General features: G+C 37.7%; 1 protein-coding gene across 8 annotated transcripts in view; it reads right to left on the bottom strand.

Moving 5' to 3' along the window:
* Positions 1–5618: 5618 nt before the first annotated feature.
* Positions 5619–21397, bottom strand: part of GK (glycerol kinase) — a 71487-nt gene continuing 55708 nt past the window's right edge. For 4 of the 8 annotated variants that reach the window (XM_015560629.1, XM_006752617.2, XM_015560748.1 and 1 more), the window contains 8 exons: positions 17008–17086; positions 15874–15970; positions 14969–15053; positions 14341–14461; positions 14073–14216; positions 11384–11464; positions 9474–9560; positions 5619–7646 (listed from right to left, as the gene is read on the bottom strand). In XM_015560629.1, coding sequence (XP_015416115.1) covers positions 7636–7646; positions 9474–9560; positions 11384–11464; positions 14073–14216; positions 14341–14461; positions 14969–15053; positions 15874–15970; positions 17008–17086 — 705 coding nt within the window. In that variant the 3' untranslated portion in view covers positions 5619–7635. Of the gene's footprint in view, positions 7647–9473; positions 9561–10442; positions 10567–11383; positions 11465–14072; positions 14217–14340; positions 14462–14968; positions 15054–15873; positions 15971–17007; positions 17087–21397 lie in introns of those variants that run through there. The other 4 variants (XM_015560781.1, XM_006752620.2, XM_015560726.1 and 1 more) reach the window with 3 other exon arrangements.

Below are 21397 nucleotides of genomic sequence, written 5' to 3'. Positions count from 1 at the left end.
AATGTGACACACATCAATTGGTTGCCTCCCAAACGTGCCAGGGATCCAGCCTGCAACTGAGGTACATGTCCTTGAACAAAATTGAACTCAGAACCCTTCAGTCAGCAGGTTGACTATCTATTGAGCCAAACCGGCTAAGGCCTTTTTCTTTTTTTATTTCAAAGACAGAGAGGGAGAGAGATAGAAACATCAATGATGAGAGAGAATCTTTGACCAGGGATCCAGCCCACTACCCGGGCATGTGCCCTGACTGGGAATCGATCAGTGACCTGCTGGTTCATGGGTTGACAATCACTAAGCCACACCAGCCCAGCCAGGCAACCCTCTTGCTTTTGTAACACCTTATCATGACTATTTTCCTAACTATTAAATAACATTTATTGAGCAATTGCTCATGACACCTATTCTAAGCAATTTGTATTGTTTCCCTTAACCCTCACAACTCTTAAAAGGTGGAGATTCTTATCTTTATTTTCTAGATGACGGAATGATGCAAGCAAGTTAAACAACTAGACCAAGGCCACAAAACTAATGACTGTCAAACCCAGGCAGAGCTCAAGATCATCACTTTTTCTTTCTTCTCTAGCTCTCACTCAGAGTCAAGGCAGCCTTCCCTGTAGTCTCCTGGGATAGGGGGTGAGGGAGTAGATCCTGTCCTTATCCTGGAGGTACAGTCTTTTTGGATCCTCCTGTAATGCTGGAGAAATTTGTATAAGACTTCCTTTATTTTGAATGAGCCCTAATTCTGGACTTCTGCATTCCAAGTGTGAAGCTTATTCAACTTTGGTGCTCTTATAGCTTACTAGCGGCCCAGTGCACGAAATTTGTGCACGGGGGGCGGGGGGCGGCGCATCTTTCAGCTCAGCCTGCACCCACTTGCAGTCCAGGAGCCCTTGGGGGATGTCCTACTGATGGCTTAGGCCCGCTCCCCATGGGCAAGCTTAGCACTACCACAGAGGTGGGAGAGGCTCCTGCCACCACCACTGCGCTCCCCAACCGTAAGCTTGACTCAGGGCTTCTGGCTGAGCTGTGCTCCCCCTGTGGGAGCGTGCTAATCACTACGGGGCAGCTCCTGCATTGAGCGTCTTCCCCCTGGTGGTCAGTGCGTGTCATAGTGAACGGTCATTCTGTCATTTGGTCAATTTGCATATTAGCCTTTTATTATATAGGATATCTGTGATTACGGGCTATCATTTCCAAATTAAAAATTAGCCTGGAGGTTCACTACTGTCTTTTCAGCTTTTCAATACTTTTAAGGTAAAGATTTTTTAAATTGATTTTTAGAGAGAGAGGAAGAGAGAGGGGGGAGGAGAAACATTGATTGCCACCTCTAAGCATCACCTCCTGCAGGGGACTAGGGATTGAGCCACAACCAGGGCATGTGCCCTGACTGGGAATTGAACCAGCAATCCTTGGGTGCACAGGCCCAATCCAGTCATACCAGCCAGGGCTACTATTTTGACATTTTGTTTGTTTTTTTAAAATACTTTTATTTCAGAGAGGAAAGGAGAGATAGACATCAATGATGAGAAAGAATCATTAATTGGCTGCCTCCAGCACACCCCACACTGGGGATTGAGCCTGCAACCCAGGCACATGCCCTGACCAGGAATCCAACCATGACCTCCTGGTTCATAGGTTAAGGCTCAACCACTGAACCACACCAGCAGGGCTATTTTGACATTTTTGAATGAGCGGGTTTATCTAAATAAGCTAGTATGATAAATATTCCATAGACTATGTGCAGTTTTTCCTATGAAGAGGTAGAGTCAGTGTTCCCTTCCCTTGAATCTAGGCCAGCCTTATGATTTGCTCTGACCAACAGAGAGCAATGGAAGTGACATTGTGGAACTGCCAAAGCCGAGGCCTCAAGAGGCCTTACAACTTCCACTTTGCCCTGTTGGAACCATGGGGAAAAGTTTGAGCTACCCTGCTGGCTAGGCAAGATGGAAAACAACTTAGGTGGTTAGGCCAGCAGCCTCGGATAACTGCCAGATGGTTAAGTGAGGTCAACTGGGGCCAGCCAGCCCCCAGCCAACTTGTCATCTGACTGTATGCCCACGAGTGATCCAGACAAGACCAACAGAACTGCCCTCACTGAGCTCAGACCAAATTGATGGTGAATTGTGACCAATAAAATGGTTATGGTGTAAATCCATGAAATTTTGGGGTAGTGTCTTATGCAACAATAGATAATTGATATCCCCAGCTATCAAAAACTACAACTACCCTAAACTGAAAATTTGACGCTAAAAAAGTCACTAACAACTTTTTGTTATTGTTTTGAGAAGGTATTTACATAAAGCTAACAATCTAAGTATATTTTACTTTAGTAACCAAATATTTGATGTTGGAATTGAATTTTAATCCCTTTTCCCTTTTGATCTCAGAAAATCTTTAAGCACATTAAGTTAAAATGGCTAAGTTCATTTGGATACACTAAAGTCAATTGATCACTAAAGCATGTAAGACAAACTCTACCTTCCTTTCTCCAATACCTTCCCCAAGGGGACTAAAATTAGTGCCACTAAAAGCAATTTTAGGAACAGAACTCATTATTCCTTAACCTAGAAACCTTAAGGCAGAGAAAGGAACAGTATATCTCTGAGACCATTCACGTGATTGCAAGTTAGCATCTTACTGTTTTGGATTAAAACTTTTTTATTTCAAAAATATATTTTTATTGATTTCACAGAGGATGAGGGAGAGATAGAATCATTGATTGGCTGCCTCCTGCACGCTGCCTATTGTGCCCTGACCAGTAATTTAAAGGCGACCTCCTGGTTCAACCACTGAGCCACACTGGCCGGGCTGGATAAAAACTTTGTAAATGTCTTTCTACAGCAAAGCTCCAAGAAGTTTTGGAAGCAAGGCAATGTTTCACTATGCCTTAGCATCTATACATCCACAATTATATTTCTCGCTAATAGTACAATGCAAAAAAAAATCATTGCTTCTCTTAGATAAAATTAATTTGGATTTCTTAATTCCAAAGTAGTATTGCACAAGATAGGACTTACATTACAACACTGAATAGGAGTAATAAGACATCCTTGTTGTTTCCAATCTTAGGAGGAAAGCATTCACTCTTTCATCATTAGGCATATTAGCTGTTTTCTTCTGTACTCTGTATCAGGTTAAGGAAATTCCCTTCTAATCCTAATTTTCAGATTTTAACACAAATGGGTAATAAATTTTTTTAATATTTTTCTACATCCATTGGTATGATCATTTTTAATTCAGTCTATTATATGATGAAGTACACTAATTGATTTATCAGTGTTGATTTATAAATTCTGGAAATTAGCCCCACTTCATAATGAGGCATTCTTCTTATATACTGCTGGATTTTTGCTATTATTTTAAGGATTTAAAAATCTATGTACATGAGAAATATTTGTCTATACTTTTCTAGTAATATATTTACTTGGTTTTGGGCTTAGGGTAATGCTGGCTTCACTAAAAGAATTAAGAATGCTACTGTCTTATATTTTCTGAAAAAGACTGCAGATTACTTGTATTATTTCATCCTTAAATGTTTGACGGAATTTACTAAGAAAAATATCTGGGAATAGGGTAGGAAAAAAAATGCTTCATTTTAAAGATGGCATTGGAGATCTCTATGGGTACCCTGGACCACCAGAAAGATAAACAAGTGGGAACTATAGCAAATCAAGCCTGAAACATTGTGGGAGGCAAAAATGACAAACCTGAAGCTGTCCTACTTTGGGCAAATCATGTGAAGGGTCCTTGGGAAAAGACAATTAATGCTGGGGAAAATAGAAGGCAGCAGAACAAGAAGACCAAATATGAGATGGATTGGGTCCATAAAATAAGTCATCGGATTTGCAACAGCATGGATGGACCTGGAGAGCATTATGCTAAGAGAAATAAGTCAGTTGGAGAAATAAAAATATCACATGATCTCACTCATTTGGAGAATATAATGAACAACATAAATTGATGAACAATCAAACAGATTGTCAAACTGCAGCGGGAAGGCCGGGGAGGGTTGGGGGGCAGGAGGTAGGGGGGTAAGAGATCAACCAAAGGACTTGTATGCATGCATATAAGCATAATCAATGGACATAAAACACTGGGGGATAGGGAAGGCTAGGGGACCGTCTAGGGCGGGGGAAAAAATGGACACATATGTAATACCCTTTGTAATACTTTAAGCAATAAAAAAAAATAAAAATAAATTGATGAACAAAAACAGATCCAGAGACAGAGAAGCATCGATCAGACCATCAAACCTCAAAGGGAAGGCAGGGGAGGGTGGCAGTAAGGGGGAAGAGATCACGCATATAAGCCTAACCAATGGACAGACACCAGGGGGGTGAGGGCATGAGCAGGGGGTGGGAGCAATGGGGGAAGAGGGGTAAGGACAGATATGTAATACCTTAATCAATAAAGAGAAAAAAAAGAAGTCATAGGAATGAGTCCTCAGGAGCTGAGCAGGGCTGTTGACAGGACATTGCAGACATCACTCATTCACAGGATGGCCAGGAATTGGAGTGGGACGCAAGGGCATGTAACACAAATCAACACTATTAACCACTTCTTCTGTGTCCTTCCAACATGGGCAAAGATCCTAGCCATCTCTTTTTTAAAATGGAAAGGTAATACATGCATCCTCTGCACCTTGCTTTTCCTCTTTTCCTGGATGTTTCCATGTTTCTAGGCAGTATCCTCATTCTTTCTGAAGCTACACATTTTCTATTTTGTGGCTGTACCACAATTTATGGATAGAACTAGAGTTTTCCAATGGCTTTAAGGAGCTCTCCTGTACACCATACTGTTCACTTAAAAATTTAACAGGGTAGATCTTGTATGAAGCATTCTTACCACACACACATAGCAAAAGGACACAAGGAAAGTTTTGGAGATGAAGGAAAGATTTATTACCTTGATTGTGGTGATGGTATGATAGGTGTATGCATAGGTCCAAACTCATCAAATTACATGCATGAAATATGTCCAGTTTTCTATATATCAATTATACCTCATTAAAGCTATAAAAATAATTGTTGTACTATTAGGTAGACACTCTGAAGTAAATACCACCTACTCTACTGCCAATGTTGTTTCTTTGCTATGACATCTTTCATTTGGTGATTTCTTCTAAATAGGTATCATTTTTCATTTCTGTGTGATATCAAACACCCATAAACCAAAGAACTGAGCTTTGGGCACTTCAAAAGAAACACGCTAAAAAATTCAGGAGCAAAGATCCATTATTTTACCCATCCATTAGAGAAAAAAAGATTAAGGTGTGGGGTATTGAGTTGAGGGAATAATGGTATACTTGACTCCACCAACTAATGCAGGTAGAGAAAAATAAGCATAGAATGAAACTAGGAAGTCATGGTCAGTCAACTAGAGACCCTTATTGATAAAGGCTGTTAACCTTGCTGGGGTATTTTCTGGATAGACAGTGTAGTCTTTTGTAATAGGATGATTGAGGTGCTCATCATTCCAGAAACGACTTCCTCGACTGTTGGTTCTTTCTGCAGAATGTGCCTGATCAAGTGCTAATAGCCGAGTTTCTCATTTCCTAAACATCTTTTTTCATTTGATTTAGAACTAAGTTATAGACTGCAAATGAGAGATGCAAGTAAGAATGAGGGGGTCAATTTATTTTAAGCACATTTATCATGAAATATCAATGTGTACAATTTCAAACATTTACAAATATCGCCATTTATAGAAAATTAATGTTATCTTAATGTTATCTGAACAGTGATTTTCACAATTATTTACAATGAACTGAACTGAAACTACCTTTGTAGAAACATCAGTATGTTTAAAAGTACCCTGCCACAAAGTAGTAATTTCACAGTACCTTTCTTTAATATTTATGTCACTAAAGTGGCAGCAGCATCAATAAAAACCCAGCAGATTCAACAATTTAGAAACAGCACAACGAGCACTGCAAATTCAAGTTAGCATTGATTCCAAACAAAACTTTTCATATTAACATATAAATATTTTTCCATTTTCAGCACTGATTGAATAAAATAATTAGGAGGCAGTATATTCTTACTTGCAGTAAACAGCAATTAATTTTAGGATGTTTTTAAAATTGACATTAAGAAGCTACATTAGGCACACGCAATACTAAATATTTTGAGAAATTCTTGGTTTCCTTGGAAGCCATTTCTAATAGTAAACCTTTTAAAGTTTTGACAGTAAGCAGAGGTAATTGTCATCCCAAATAGAAATTACAATTGCTTATCAGCAATTAATAACATATTTGGGTGGGAAGTGATCTTGGCTTTATTTCTAACGGTGTGTGTTTTTTAACTTAAATTTTTAACCTTTTTTGACATCCCCTCAAAAGGATCCCAAATATGTTTAAGATTACAGTAAATGAAAATAACTTCATATGGACTAGTACTTGTGTTTGAAAACAGTATTTACTATAGTATTCCACAGTTTTCTCTCTTTAGCATATATCCAGCTAAAAATTTTAAATAAAAATGTAAGGTATAAGAGACATAGTTGAAGTCATAATAAAGTCTATTTTCTTTTATTGACATAGAACACATAGTTTAAATTTCAAATGTTGGCTCTTTAAGAAAAAGTTTCTCCTGGTAAATATGTATAACTATTGCCCCCAAACATATACAACTGTTTTCCCCAAAATATTTATACACATAGTGGTCCACTTAAGACCAGCCCCATTATAACCTACTGAATACAATGTGCTTTTAATTTATAAATGGGCTACCTTTAGTATATAAAATATATAGGCATGTATGTACTACATACAAAGTAAGAAATATAAAAAGAAAAAAAAGTGTTCTTTTCTACAAGATCCGGACACAAATTCAGTGTAATTAGTGAGGCCATGTAAAATGTACTCTTAGTTTATAAATGGGCTACCCTCAGTATATAAAATGTATAGGCATGTATGTTATACATATAAAGTAAAAAATATAAAAAGGAGAGATGGGGGAAAAAAAAGAAAAAAAAGTGTCCTTCCCTATAAGATCCAGACAGCAATGCAGTATAATTAGTGATACCATGTAAAATGGCTGAAGAATTTTGATTTTGGCAAATACTTTTCAGAAAAATAGCTAAGCTATGAGAATACTAAATTTTCATTTTAAGGATTTAGTAGAGAATTCCACTTAAACAATCAGTGAAGATTCTGTGGGCTTCCTGCATATGCAGAAAAGAAAACTTCGGGGTTCTGCTAAAAAGAAACACAAAGTCGCTCATTTTTAGCCAGTTAGCAATAACCCCTTGATCAAGTGTGTGTAGTGCAGAGAATCAAATCCTGGCCCACCAGCATCTGACTGTGCTTGAGGAAAGCTGCCAATGGACAGGATCTGGATTCTTCCTACATCTTAGAGGAAATGGGGCAGGAAGTGATGGCAAAGGAGGGGTCAGCTCCAAAGGTGGCTGGTCCAATCTTATGATTGATGTTAAAAAACACACCCATGTTTCTATAGCATTCTTTCTGCTGCATTTTCTTTATTTTGAGCCACAGGTCAACTTCGAGGGTCATGCAGCAAATGGCTTATAAATAAAATCAGAGTCTATGAATAGTGTCATCAGAGTAAGAGAATCGCTGGAGTCTCTTTTTGGTAAAGAGCTCGCACCATTGGAATCCATGAGTTCTATTATTTATAGGATACCTAAAATGGGGGACAAAAACCATGTCAGTAATAAAATAACATACATGCAATTCAGGAGTTAAAGCAATGAAGACTATTTAATCATTTATAGAGTTAGAAATTCCATATGGTTTCTAAGAATTGCTTCACAGTTAAAAATGCAGCAAATATAACGGCCAATTCCAGAATTAGCAAATATTAACACTATTGCTAAATGTTTACCAAGGCAAACAATTCCACTGTTATCAAATCTCAGCCTATGTTACCAACAGAGAACCTAAAGATGCTACCATATTCATTTTGGAAGCCTAGGAATTTGGAAACTTAATGTAACCTTTAGCTTAGAGATATGCTACATGGCTCAATTTTCATAGACAGCAGCCCTTTCCATCCTGTCCTGGTACCAAAGGGGAAACAGGGGGAAAAGAAAATCAATGAAAACTTTTAGTTGCAATGTTCTTTTCTTTCCTTTTCCAGATGATCATTACGCAGCCAAAAATACAGCAGGATACTGAAAAAATTATAGAACTTTCCCCCAAACAGCATATACATTTCATTACAAATTTAAATTATAGTTCTTCTGAGGAATATTTGCGTCTTACACCAAGCAAATAGATATCTGCTAATTCAGTCAAGATGTATAAATACAGCTCTAACCGGTTTGGCTCAGTGGATAGAGTGTCAGCCTGAGGACTCAAGGGTCCCAGGTTCGATTTCGGTCAAGGGCATGTACTTTGGTTGCGGGCACATCCTCAGTGGGGAGTGTGCAGGAGGCAGCTGATCAATAATTCTCTCTCATCTATGTTTCTAACTCTCTATCCCTCTCCCTTCCTCTTTGTAAAAAATCAATAAAATATATTTTTAAAAAAAGATGTTTATATACAGAAGACCTCTGTAAGGTATAAAGCACTAATACAAACATAAGGTATTGTTATTATGGAAACAAAAGATTTGAACAAATTCATCCCAAATGTGAAGAATACAGAAAAAGGCAATCTTAGTTTTAAACTCTCATGCAAGTAACCCATATTTTATGATTAATAAAAAATAATCTAATGTTCTGATATAAGTAATTTTCATTCCATATTTATTTATAGCACTAAACTGATGATGGCAAGCTAAATTAAGGCTTATCAGATTTCTACAAACAGATGTTTTCCCCCATATCAATAAAGCTTAAATTTTAAAACTAGGTCATCATCTAATTAATTAAGAGAAATAATTGAACTCTTTCTCTAATCATGAAGACTTTTAAAATGCTTCACTTTCTTGGCAACGTATGGAACAAGTTGTTTCAATTTAAGTGATTAATTTGAAGAAAAATTGAGCTATCATGAGGAATGGCTTCCAAAATGATGGTTATCTTTAAATGAATATAGGTTACACAATTTATTTCATCACATGCTGAGCAATTTTACTTCCATAAAAATATTCAGTAAAAGTTAAGGTGTAAAAATAATAATTCAGTTTTAATTCAACCCATTTATTTAAGCAATAGTTTTTAAAACTTCAGTTCAAAAAATGTATTTTTTTTTAAATAAAGCAAAAGTGACTATACATTTTCCCCAGTTTTGGTTTTACAGATACTCTGCTAATATTCTGAAAGTCCTGTCATTTAGCATTAAAAGTAGTACTTTCACTTCTGCTCATTGCTGTAGTTGACAACACAATGCCTCAGTCTTTAATTTTGACTGCCACAAAAGATTAATTAGTCTAGTTAGACCCTTAATGGATAATCCAGTTTCCTAAGCATAGGAAGAATAAAAAACACTGAAAACTTTCTGTTGCATTATATACAAACATATCAACGCTAACTAATAAAATTGTCTAATTTAAAGAGTAACTGACCTGAGATGTACCTTGCTCCGATAAACATTATCATGCTACTCATTATAAAAAAGCCCAGGGGTAGACTACAGAAGATACTAGGGTCACCTGTGGTCATCCAAGTAGAAGGGATTTCCCGTCAAGCAAACCAAAAGAGAGACACATAATTACAATATTTGTGTTAAGAATCACATGATAGCAAAACAAAATAAGTTATAAAAATAGTATATTCATAAAAGCTAGCAAAGAGTTATTACTTCAAATCAAAAATATAATCAATAGTAAAGCTTGTAACAATTAACAGACAATACAGAGAGCATGCCACAAGTAGCCAAGAACATAATGTAGACCATATGCCTTCCACTGGCAAAGCCAAAGAAAGTCAATGGAGAACTTTTTGGGAGGCTGTTGATTTTAGCTTTCTTCCCCAAAAGTTACAAAATAAGCAATCCAATTCCCCCCAGATTCAAATTATAGATGCTTTGGCTATCAGAAAAATTATATTAACCTACTGTAAATAAATCTCAAACCCTATTGGTTTTGTTTTCTTTTATTTAAAAAAAATAGAATTCGGCATATAAGGAAATGCACCCGACTGTTAATATTACTCTCATTTGAAAACTAAATTGTATTAATGTACATTCTAAAAAATTGTCTGAGAACATGATTATTTTGATGTTTTCTAACTGAAAATAAAAGATTGGAGAAAAAAGGGTATTACGCTTACTTAGGAGAAAAGGCAAATCTTCAAGTAGGAACATCCAAGACTAAAAATACAGATCATAGTGATCCGTGGTAGTGGACAGTTCCAGAAGCTTCTCCTAAAACCCAGATACTTTAAAAGTGGTTTTGGCCCTGGCCAGGTAGCTCAGTTTTTAGAGCACCAAGGTTACAGGTTTGATCCCCGGTCAGGGCACATATAAGAAGCAAGCAATAAGTGCATAAGTAGAACAAGAAATTGATGTTTCTCTCTCTCTCTCAAATCAACAAAAAACAAATAAATAAAAGTGGTTGTAGGGGTGGAGGTGGGGAAAAAAGTGGTTCTATACCTACTTTGGTTTGGAAGGCAGGTTATATTTCACTTATAAACTCTTCTTCAGCAAAGTATATGCTTCTGTAAATAAATTTCATTATGTTCCAAATCTTATATTTAGCAAATAAAAAAAATATTGTTATATTAAAGGCCTGTTTAAGGCTGTTTAAATAGCACAGGCATATTAAAGGAAGCTTAAGGCTGTTTATAACTAAACTAGAAGCCTGGTGCACGAATTCGTGCACAGGTGGGGTCCGGTTGGCCCACTCGGATGGGGGCCCATTGGGCTAGGCTGCTGGGGGGAGGGGCCACAGGCAGTTGGCAGCCGGCCACCCCTGATTTGGGTGTTGGGGGCTGATTGGGGGGTTGGTTGGCTGGGGAGGGGCCAATCGGGGCCTGGAGCAGGCTGGTTGGCTGCCAAAGTGTGCATCATAGCCACCATTCATTCTGCCGTTCTGGTAGCTGGGCTTTTATATATATAGATGGTTTACTACTTCAACTGAATACTTTCCTACCTAAGCGATTATTAGTTCAGGTCATGAAGACGGCCCCCCAAAAAGGTAAAGTAAGACATTAGGAGAAAAAAACAACAAAGATTGTAGTTGATTGTTTTTTCATTAAGGAGAAACTAGAAAAACAAGTAGGAACTAGAAATAATTTTACTTTTAGAAAACAAAGCAATAAATCAAAGTACTAGAAATAAACTAATAAGATGGCAGGATGTGTGCACAGCAACCTGATAATTTATACTATGTTTAGAACTTAAAGTGTTTTCAGAATGTTAGAAGCTCTAGATATATGGTAATACAGCTTTGCTAAGTATAAATAGTCATATGCTTAAATAAGCTATTTAAAACATAGTGAGACAAAGTGGCAATAATAATAAAAACATAATTACTGCTTTCTGAAGACTCAGCTGTAACCCAGCCCATTGACTTCATCACAGCTTTCTTCCAGGTAGAAAAACGAATTTCACTTTCTAGAAATAGAAGATAGGAACAACACACACACATGAAAGGCTGTTTACTGAGATGTTTTAAGCACTATACTTATGTTCACTCAGAATCCTTGACAAATTGTTACACATATTAAACTGATGTGGGACTTTACCAAGACTCCGATTTGAGAGTACGGTTGATAGTGATGGTCAGCGACTGGGAGACAGGCTGCCTGCTAAGTCTAGGCAATTTGTAAGCTCTAAACAAATATTTGCTGTAAGAATGAACTATTGCCCGGCCGGTGTTGCACAGTGGTTGATCATTGACCTATGAACCAGGAGGTCAGTTTGATTCCTAGTCTGGGCACATGCCTGGGCTGTGGGCTCGATCCCGAGTAAGGGGCGTGCAGGAGGCAGCCGAGCAATGATTCTCTCTACATTGCAGTTTCTATCTCTCTCTCTCCCTCTCCCTTACTCTCTGAAATCAATGAAAATATATTTAAAGCCCTAACCAGTTTGGCTCAGTGGATAGAGCGTCGGCCTGAGGATTGAAAGGTCCCAGGTTTGATTTCGGTCAAGGGCATGTACCTTGGTTGTGGGCACATCCCCAGTAGGGGGTGTGCAGGAGGCAGCTGATCAATGTTTCTCTCTCATTGATGTTTCTAATTCTCTATCCCTCTCCCCTCTTCTCTATAAAAAATCAAAAAAATGTTTTTTAAAATATATTTTTAAAAACAAAACAAATACAAAATAAACTATCTGCATTTAGTTGCCCATTTGTGAGTGTGCGTGTACACATGCATGCATGTGTGCATGTGCATGTTGTGGGGAGACCAGAGAGACTGATGAAGGCAAGGACAACAGACATAACTGATCAACTCTGGGGTAAGGCCTTAAAAATTGCAAAGATAGTTCTCTTCAGGAAAACAGTGATCCTCAACTCTTTGCACAAAACACTTCCTAGATTTAAGAGTGGGATTAGCATCTCAAGATCATATACTTGCTGTGAACATTATTTGCTTATTAAAAAGTTGATCTTTTTTTCAGAAGTGTAAAAAATTTTTCAACTTCATATTTTATCCAATATTGCAAAAGTGAAAAATTATTTACAGATAGAATATCAGATTTTGTAACACATTTCTATATCATGGTACATGGCATACTGCTTGACTTTAAAATAATTAGTATTACAATCCACTTTCTTATATACGGAAAAGAGTGAATGAAATTAAAAAGCACTGACATAGTCTTCTAGAAAATTAAAATGCATTTAAAGCTTATTTCCCAATAGCTCAAAATTCACTTTGATGGTATTTTTATGCATAGGTTTTTAAATATATATATATTGATTTCAGAGAGGAAGGGAAAGGTAGAGGTAGATAGAAACATCAATGATGAGAGAGAATCATTGATTGGCTGCCTCCTGCATGCCCCATACTGGGGATCGAGCCTGCAACCTGGGCATATGCCTTGACTGGGGAATCAAACCATGACCTCCTGGTTCAGAGGTTGATGCTCAACCACTTCAGTGGCCGGCAAACTGTGGCTCATGAGCCACAGTTTGCTGACCACGGCACTAAGCATGCTGGCTGGGCCCACTTAGGTTTTTTTTTTTAAGTTATAAAACCAAATTCAATATATATAAAAGCTTATTATTCTACTAAAATTTTTTTCAATTTAAGAGATTAATCACTATACTATTTTAATAAAGGTGTCATTCAGAACTTGGGCCTTAGTTTAGTTAGAAAGTGAATAAGAGCCCTAGATGGCTTGGCTCAGTGGATAGTCAGCCTGCGGACTGAACGGTCCCGGGTTCGATTCCAGCCAAGGGCACATGCCTGGGTTGCGGGCTCAATCCCCAGTAGGGGGTGTGCAGGAGGCAGCCGATCAATGATTCTCTCATCATTGATGTTTCTATCTCTCTCCTTCTCTGTTCCTCTCTGAAATCAATAAATTTAAAAAAAGAAAGTGAGTAAGATATTTAATGCTCATTTATTTAAACTGTTGCTGCTTTTGTCTGCCTAACCCTGCTGTGCTTAACAGTTACCAGAATATCATATAGCCTGGCTAATCATGTCCTAAAACTGGGCTATTGGCACCAAAGATGATCCTGCATACACATTAGGGGTGGGTGGCTGATAGATCTCCTTCTCCCTTTCATAAAAAAGGCTATTCGAACAAGCTAGAACTGATGGTGTGGTAGTGTTATCCTTCTATACAAAAGGACTGTAAAAATGTGAAGAGTAAAAATGTGATTTTATATATTTTTTAGATATTTTTATTGATTTCAGAGAGGAAAGGAGAGGAAGAGAATGATAGAAACATCAATGATGAGAATCATTGCCTCTTGCACGCCCCCCACTGGGGACTGAGCTTGTAATCTGCACATGTGCCCTGACCAGGAATTGAACTGTGACCTCCTGGGTCATAGCTTGAAGCTCAACACCACTGAGCCACACCAGTTGGGCTAGATTTTTTTTTTTTTAATAAGAAACGATTTCTTTCATGCACACTCATTCAGTTAAGCCCAAATGCTTAGTAGCCAAACCTGAAGCAGTAGCATTTGTTAGTCCCTTAACTTATGAATACACAGACAGGCAAGCTCTCTGTTCACAGCACACCATGAAAAGTTTCATTTTTTCAAATGTACCCTCAGCATTGATCTGGGGTTCAAACCGCTCCACTGTGACAGCTGACAGATCCTCAGGTTCCAGACTCCAAACGCCAACTCCTTCTGCTGCCCCTGCTGCCATGGCGGCTCCCAGGGCAGTGGTTTCTGGCATGGAGGGCTTCACTGAGAGGACAAAGTGACATCGAAAGTGACATCAACAACTTTGTATTTCTTACAGATGCCTAAACACCAGCTCCTCCAAAAGAAACATTAGTCTCATAATGTAAAGGAATGAAGGTTTACTAACCTACTGGGATATACAGAATGTCTGCTTGTAGCTGCATAAGAATTTTATTGTTGGTCATTCCTCCATCTACCTGCAGGTGACTGAGTGGAATTCCACAGTCACGGTTCATGGCATCCAGAATCTGAAATAAACCAACGTAATGAACATAAACCACTTCATAATAACATCCCTAAAAATGTCTATCCAAAAAAATGCTCAAGAGCTTCCCAAAGCCTATAGAATAAAATTTAGACTCTTATTATGATCTTCTAAGCCCTCTTTGGTGTGGTCACAACTAACCTTTTCTCTCCCTCCACGTCTGTACTCGCTCAAACCAAAAAACTATTTTATGCCCAGGTTTCCCGCCTCAATGACTGTTAGTGCTATTCCCTTTGCCCAATGTATCCCACTGAGTGTCCCCCCAATCATAAAATGCCCAGTGCCTGGCAGATGACAGGAACTCAGAAGGTAATGCCAGCTAGCAAAAAGAACAAAAACTTACATTTATTACATTAGTGTCTAGGCAGGTTTAATTTTTGATTAAGTATTTAATAAGCATTTAAAAATTCACAAAATTTCTGACACGCATATGTAATTTAAGAATGATAAAAGCAGATTAAGCATAAGAAAATAAGCCCATATTTATTACCTCTCGGGTTTGGAAACAAACAGCTTCTAATGCAGCAAAAGCAATATGACTTTTATTGGTGAACTGAGTGAGCCCACAGATGATCCTAAAAACACAAAGATTTTTAAGATTAAGTGATAAGAAATGAGCCATCAGTCTGAAATATCCTGAATACAGAAAGGCTGAATTTGTTAGGAATGTGCAGGGGGGAAAATAGAAATTAAAAACAACAACAGAGGTGGGGGGGAGAAGGGCTCCTAATATGAGGTGACCGGAGAAGATTTGACTTCGGGTGGTGGGCACAGGGTGCAATATACAGATCTTGTGACATAGAAACCCACACCTGAGACCTATATATTCATGTTGACCAATGTCACCCCAATTTAATATATAAATTAAAACCAACACTGGACATAAACATTAAGTAGCTTAGAAAGTCAATGTGGTCCAAAATCCTGCACCCACATATGAAAAAGTTCATGATCCATATAAATAGGTGACAAAAATATAAAACCAAGTCAACATTTATTGAGACGATATCCCTTGGATACAGAACTTGCAGATGCCTTGAAGATACAAATTAATAAGCCCTCAATGGTTTGGCTCAATGAATAGAGCTACAGACTGCGGATTGAAGGGTCTCAGGTTCGATTCTAGTCAAGGGCACATGCCTGGGTTGTAGGCTTGATCCTCAAAGTGGGGTGTGCGGGAGGCAGCCGATCATCGATTCTCTCGCATCATTGATGTTTCTATCTCTCTCTCCTTTTCCCTCTCTGAAGTCAATAATAAAAAAAGGTAATAACACTAATACACATATCAACATGGTGGGGGCTTATTGTCAGATGATTCAAAATAATTTGAAAATAGGTAGGAAACTCTTGACTAATATTAAACCCACAAAAGCACACCTTATTTTAAATTCTTACCCTCTTGCACTGGGCTCCCAGTAAGGTGCATATAACCCTGAAAACGCTGGGACGAAATAGCAGCCATAAGAAGTACCTACTTCTTTAGCAAGTTTTTCTAACATTAAAGAAAAGAAAAATAAAAGTCACTCTAATATATTCTATTTACTTTAGTCAATAAACATCCATTAAAAAATTAGGAGGACAGTATTTTCTGTTTCCTAGTCATTAGCACCATAAATATTCATTAGTATCATAAAATGTTCCTAATTATAGCAGTATGCTAGAAGGAACCAAAATAAATTGCTCCACATTGAATACCACAACTAAAATGTAACCTAGCCCCCCAAAATAAAAGAACTGGACTCGTTTCGTTAAGGTACTTCAGCTCATTTCCACTATTTTTAAGGTTGTTGACTGGAAAATGAAGAAGTGGCCTCCAATGCTTCCATAATCAAATATGTGTTTCTGATTATCTCACCTTTGGGCAAAATTAAACAAGTTAGATGAAAGCGTGGGTAGGTGAGTTCAAAATAATTATCCATAGCCCTAGCCGGTTTTGCTCAGTGGATATAGTGCTGTCCTGCAGAATGAAAGGTTCCGGTCAAGGGCACATGCAGGGGTTGCAGGCTTGATCCCCAGTAGGGGGCATGTGGGAGGCAGCTGGTCAATGATTCTCTCTCATCATTCTATCTCTCTCTCCCTTCCTCTTTGAAATCAATAAAATATTTTTTTAAAATAATTATCCATAAATCGAAAATAGCCACATTAATACTTAATTAATGGAGTTAATTATAGTTACTAGAGTTTTAATTCTCACTCTAATCCAAGAGTTAAAGCTCTTTCTCATCAGATAAATTTAACTGGACTACTTCCCCTGAAGGTTCTGGCAAATCTTTGGTGTTCGATTTTAAACTTGATTAAATTTTATGCCTTACTTTGCCAGTTTAATAATAACCAACTCTAAATATGTTAATTCATTGTTTTACAAATCTTCACATACTAGTCTTTTATGTATAAATGAAACTAATAATAGGGATCCATATATGTTAATATCACACATAGGGTAAAAGCGCAAATATTAACAGATTGCAAAGGTAAAATATTTAACATTTTCGTTATTCAGCTTCTAACCCTTTGTTAGAACATACTCACCAATTTCATCTGAGCTGTTTATAATTCCAAGATTGTCTCTTAGCCAGCGAATGACAGCACCAGCTATAGCTACAGAACCCTATGGAAAAAAAATAAGGAATCCAAGAGAAGTACATGCTATCACTATAAAAAGTTTTACTGTGCATATTCTCTGTGTATGACACTACCAGATGAATAAAATTTAAAAAATTTCAGCTTTGGAACTCCTGACCCATGGGAACTGTGAGATAATAAATACATGGGCACAGTTTAAGCCACTGACATTTGTGGTGATATCGTTATACAGCAATCGTTAACTAATGCATAGGCTTATACCTAAATTAGGATAGCTGGCTCAAGAGGGATAACAACTCTAAAATCTTAACACTATAATCATAAATTATGCAAAAGAAGAGATGGGAGAAAGGACATTTAAGTAAACCAAGGTGGGGGATACAGGAAACCCCCTTTGAAGCTCATATTTAAACAGAAAAAAAATGGCATAACATAGGATTTGGTAATGTAAACAATATTTATTGAGTGTCTGCTTCTACTGCATGTCAGCTGGCTGAGGTGGCGTGATGACAAAGACAAGTAGCCTGGCTTCAGGGTATTTATATCCTAGTGACAGAATACAGCACACAGAAGGCACAGATCCTAAATAAGCTCTAGTTCATAATCATATTAAAGCCCCCAAAAGGATTCTGTTTTGTGAAGTAATATTTATAAACAGATGAACAAGGGAGGAAAACACAACTTCTGGAAGATAATGCGCTATTAATAGACAGCACAAGGAAAGCAGAAACACTCAACTGTCCTATTTCACTTCTGTCTTTTCCACCACTAAGAAAAAATTTCCAACTAGAAACAGCGTGACAAATTTAAGCAGTTAAATACGTGTTTAAAGTCTTAGAGCAAGTGAAGGGCCATGTGACCCAATTCCTTTTCACGGAGAGTGAAAATGGGAACCATGTCAGGCCCAGATGAATCACACGCCAGGAGGATGTGTAAACACAGAGGATCATAGGCAAAATGTAACAAGAGAAAACTGAAATAACACACGCTGACTCATATATAGAAAAGTTGTGGACAGAAACAGAAATGCACGACTTGAAGCCACAGCATGATGGATTCTGATTCATTTCTCTGTATGTCTGGGAGCAGGAGTGGTGGCTGAAAATTGGTTCCTCTGGAGGAAAGGGACCCAAAATGCTTGGTATAAAAGTCAACGAATAGAATCAGCTTCAGTGCTTGAAGCCAGGGGCTAGGTGGTGCTCTCCTACCAGTGTAGGAACTCCTGCAAACAAGCAACTGTCCACTTGTTGCCTAAGGCTACTGCTTCATAGAAGAAACAGGAAGTGAAAATTCCACAATACAAGAAATCTATTAAGACATCAGTCAACAAAACCTAACAGCTGGAATAGAATTCACTCCAGTCTGACAAAGACTTTAAAAATAAGTATGTGCTAAAAGTAATAAAATGAAAAAATATGATTTCCATTAAAAATTTAATAAAATTAGGAACCAAAAGAGAAATAAAAATAACAAATGAAGAAATGAAATTACTGAGTGAAATTTCAAAATGTAATATATGGAACAAACTGTAGAATAGAGATGATGAGTAAATTAGTGTTCCCAGACACTGCTGGTGGTATTTTCATGTGGTAATAAAAAAAGAATGAAACAATAGTTCTATTTAACAATATGTATACATCTCACAAACACAAAAGTTCAATGAAACAAGCCAGATCAAAAAGTACATACTGGCCCTAGCCAGTTTGGCTCAGTAGATAGAACATCAGCCTGTAGACCAAAGGGTCCCGGGTTCGATTCCAGTCAAGGGCATGTACCTTGGTTGCAGGCTCCTTCCTGGCCTGGGGCCCTGGTCAGGGCTTCTGCAGGAGGCAACCAATTGATGTGTTTCTCTCAAATGGATGTTTCTCTCTGTTTAGAGGACAAAAGAAAGAAGTTTACCAACCCAGACTCATAAATACGATTTTCTACCAACTGAAAAGAAAATAGGACCAATTATTGCATGTTCAAGAAAAAGGGGAAATGGAAACTAAGCACAACAACATGATTGCTGGTGGAGGTGGTGGGGTCCTCAAATGGCCAGGAGGTTAAAAATACTAAACAACTAAAAACATTTAGGAAAATGTGTAATTAAGTAATACCTTAAAATTTAAAGGTACTACAAAAGAAAAAACAAAATATTAAAAATGCATTTTGTAGCTTCCAAATCACAGGGAAATAAAAGACTAAAAACTATGATGGATAGCTAGTTTCAGTTTTTAAAAGGGATAGAAAGTAAAGGGTTTTTAATTTTTATTTTTTAATAATAGTAATTATCTATCCTTTTTTTCCATTTGACCCAGTGATCCCACTTCTAGGAATATATCCCAAGAAACCAGAAACACCAATCAGAAAGGATATATGCATCCCTATGTTCATAGCTGCACAATTTACAATAGCTAAGATTTGGAATCAGCCTAAGTACCCATCAGCAGATGAATGGATTAAAAAACTGTGGCACATCTACACAATGGAATACTATGCAGCTGTAAAAATGAAGGAACTTTTACCATTTGCAACAGCACGGTAAGCCTAAGTGATGGATGTGGACAACAGGGGTGAGGGTGAGGGCAGAATTGGGGGGATGAGGGGATGTTGGGGGGGGATAAGGGCACATTTGTAATATCTTATTCAATAAAGGGAAAAATATTTTATTAAAATATCCTTTTTAAAGTATATATTTTTATTGATTTCAGAGAGGAAGTGCGAGGGAGAGAGATATAGAAACATCAATGATGAGATAGAATCATTGATCAGCTGCCTCCTGCACGTCTCCTACTGAGGACCAAGCCCACAACTCAGGCATTGCGCCCTTGACTGAAATCGAACCTGGGACTGTTCAGTCTGCTGGCCAATGCTCTATTCACTGAGCCAAACCGGCCAGGACGAAAGTAAAGTTTTAATACCTAAAATTGCCAAGTCTAACAATAATCTGTCAAATTAAAAAAAATGAGTATTGAATATATGCTTTGTGAGCACTTACAGAAAAAAGGAAGCAGTATGACCAAGTGCAATAAGCAGGAACTTATTTGTTAGAAAAAGTTTGAACAATCTAGCTTTAATCCCTGCCTTTTTGTTTGTTTATTTGTTTAATTTTTTTTTTACATTTTGATTTTTTTTTACAGAGAGGAAAGAAGAGGGATAGAGAGTTAGAAACATTGATGAGAGAGAAACATCGATCAGCTGCCTCCTGAACACTCCCTACTGGAGATGTGCCCGCAACCAAGGTACATGCCCTTGACCAGAATCGAACCTGGGACCCTTGAGTCCGCAGGCCGATGCTCCATCCACTGAGCCAAACCGGTTACGGCATGTTTGATTTAATTTTTAAAAAATTGTTTGATCATTTACATGCTAAGGTTGTGGGTTCAATGGCCGGTTAGGGCACACACAAGAAGCAACCAATGAATGCATAAAAAAGTGGAACAACAAATCGATGTCTCTCTCTCTGTCTCATATCTCTCTCTTCCTCTTTTGCTCTCAGTAAATAAAAAACAAATGAACAAACAAAAAATACTGGACTTGGGAGACTGGAGTCCTGACTATCCAGATTTACAAGGAAGGAGAAGGCACAGTGGGGTGGCTTATCCAGCTAGACTTTGAAGCCCACTAACCTGGATATTTGCCTCCTGGATCAGATACTTACTGGCTGTCAAAAGTTACCTTGGCCAAGTGACTCCAATTTCACTTGTCTACTCTCAGATTCCTCATGTGTGTAAAACAAGGGAGAGGAGGGTGTAGCAAAGCCTGTTGTCACCTAATCTATTATCCCTCTCTGCTTTAAAATTTTATGAATCTAAACAAAGTTACATGAATTGAAACAAAATCAGAGAGCATATGCTTATTAAGCCTCCAGATGAGCCAAAACTGGAAGAGTAACAGAATAGAGTCTGTGTTGGCATAGGCTGAAATCACTATCATGAAATTTAAAAGGAAAACGCAGACCAGAATTTAGAGGAACAAAAGATCTGTGCAAGTACAGAATGGAGCAGGACTTGTCTTGACAATGACTCATTTGGAAAAGCACTAGCTATTTTAGCATGAGCTCCTGAAGCCAAGGATATGATGAGGTTATCAGATCAAATTAATGAACTCTCAGGCTAGAGCAGCCAAAGTAGTGTTTATGGTCAGAGATGCCCAAATCATTCTCTCGAATACACATCAGGCTGCATATGGAATATTCTATTCTGTTCTGGAAGACAGTGGCAAAATGGAATGCAATGAAGGCAGCCCAGAACTAAAAAGAATTTGGAAATCATGTGACATGAGGAAGTTTTTTTTTTAAATCTTCACCCGAGGATATTTTTCCATTGATTTTTAAGGAGAGCGGAAACGAGAG

The sequence above is a fragment of the Myotis davidii genome, unplaced genomic scaffold (assembly GCF_000327345.1).
Source record: "Myotis davidii unplaced genomic scaffold, ASM32734v1 scaffold790, whole genome shotgun sequence".
Taxonomy (NCBI): Eukaryota; Metazoa; Chordata; class Mammalia; order Chiroptera; family Vespertilionidae; genus Myotis; species Myotis davidii.
This window is presented reverse-complemented; position numbering and strand designations above follow the sequence as displayed.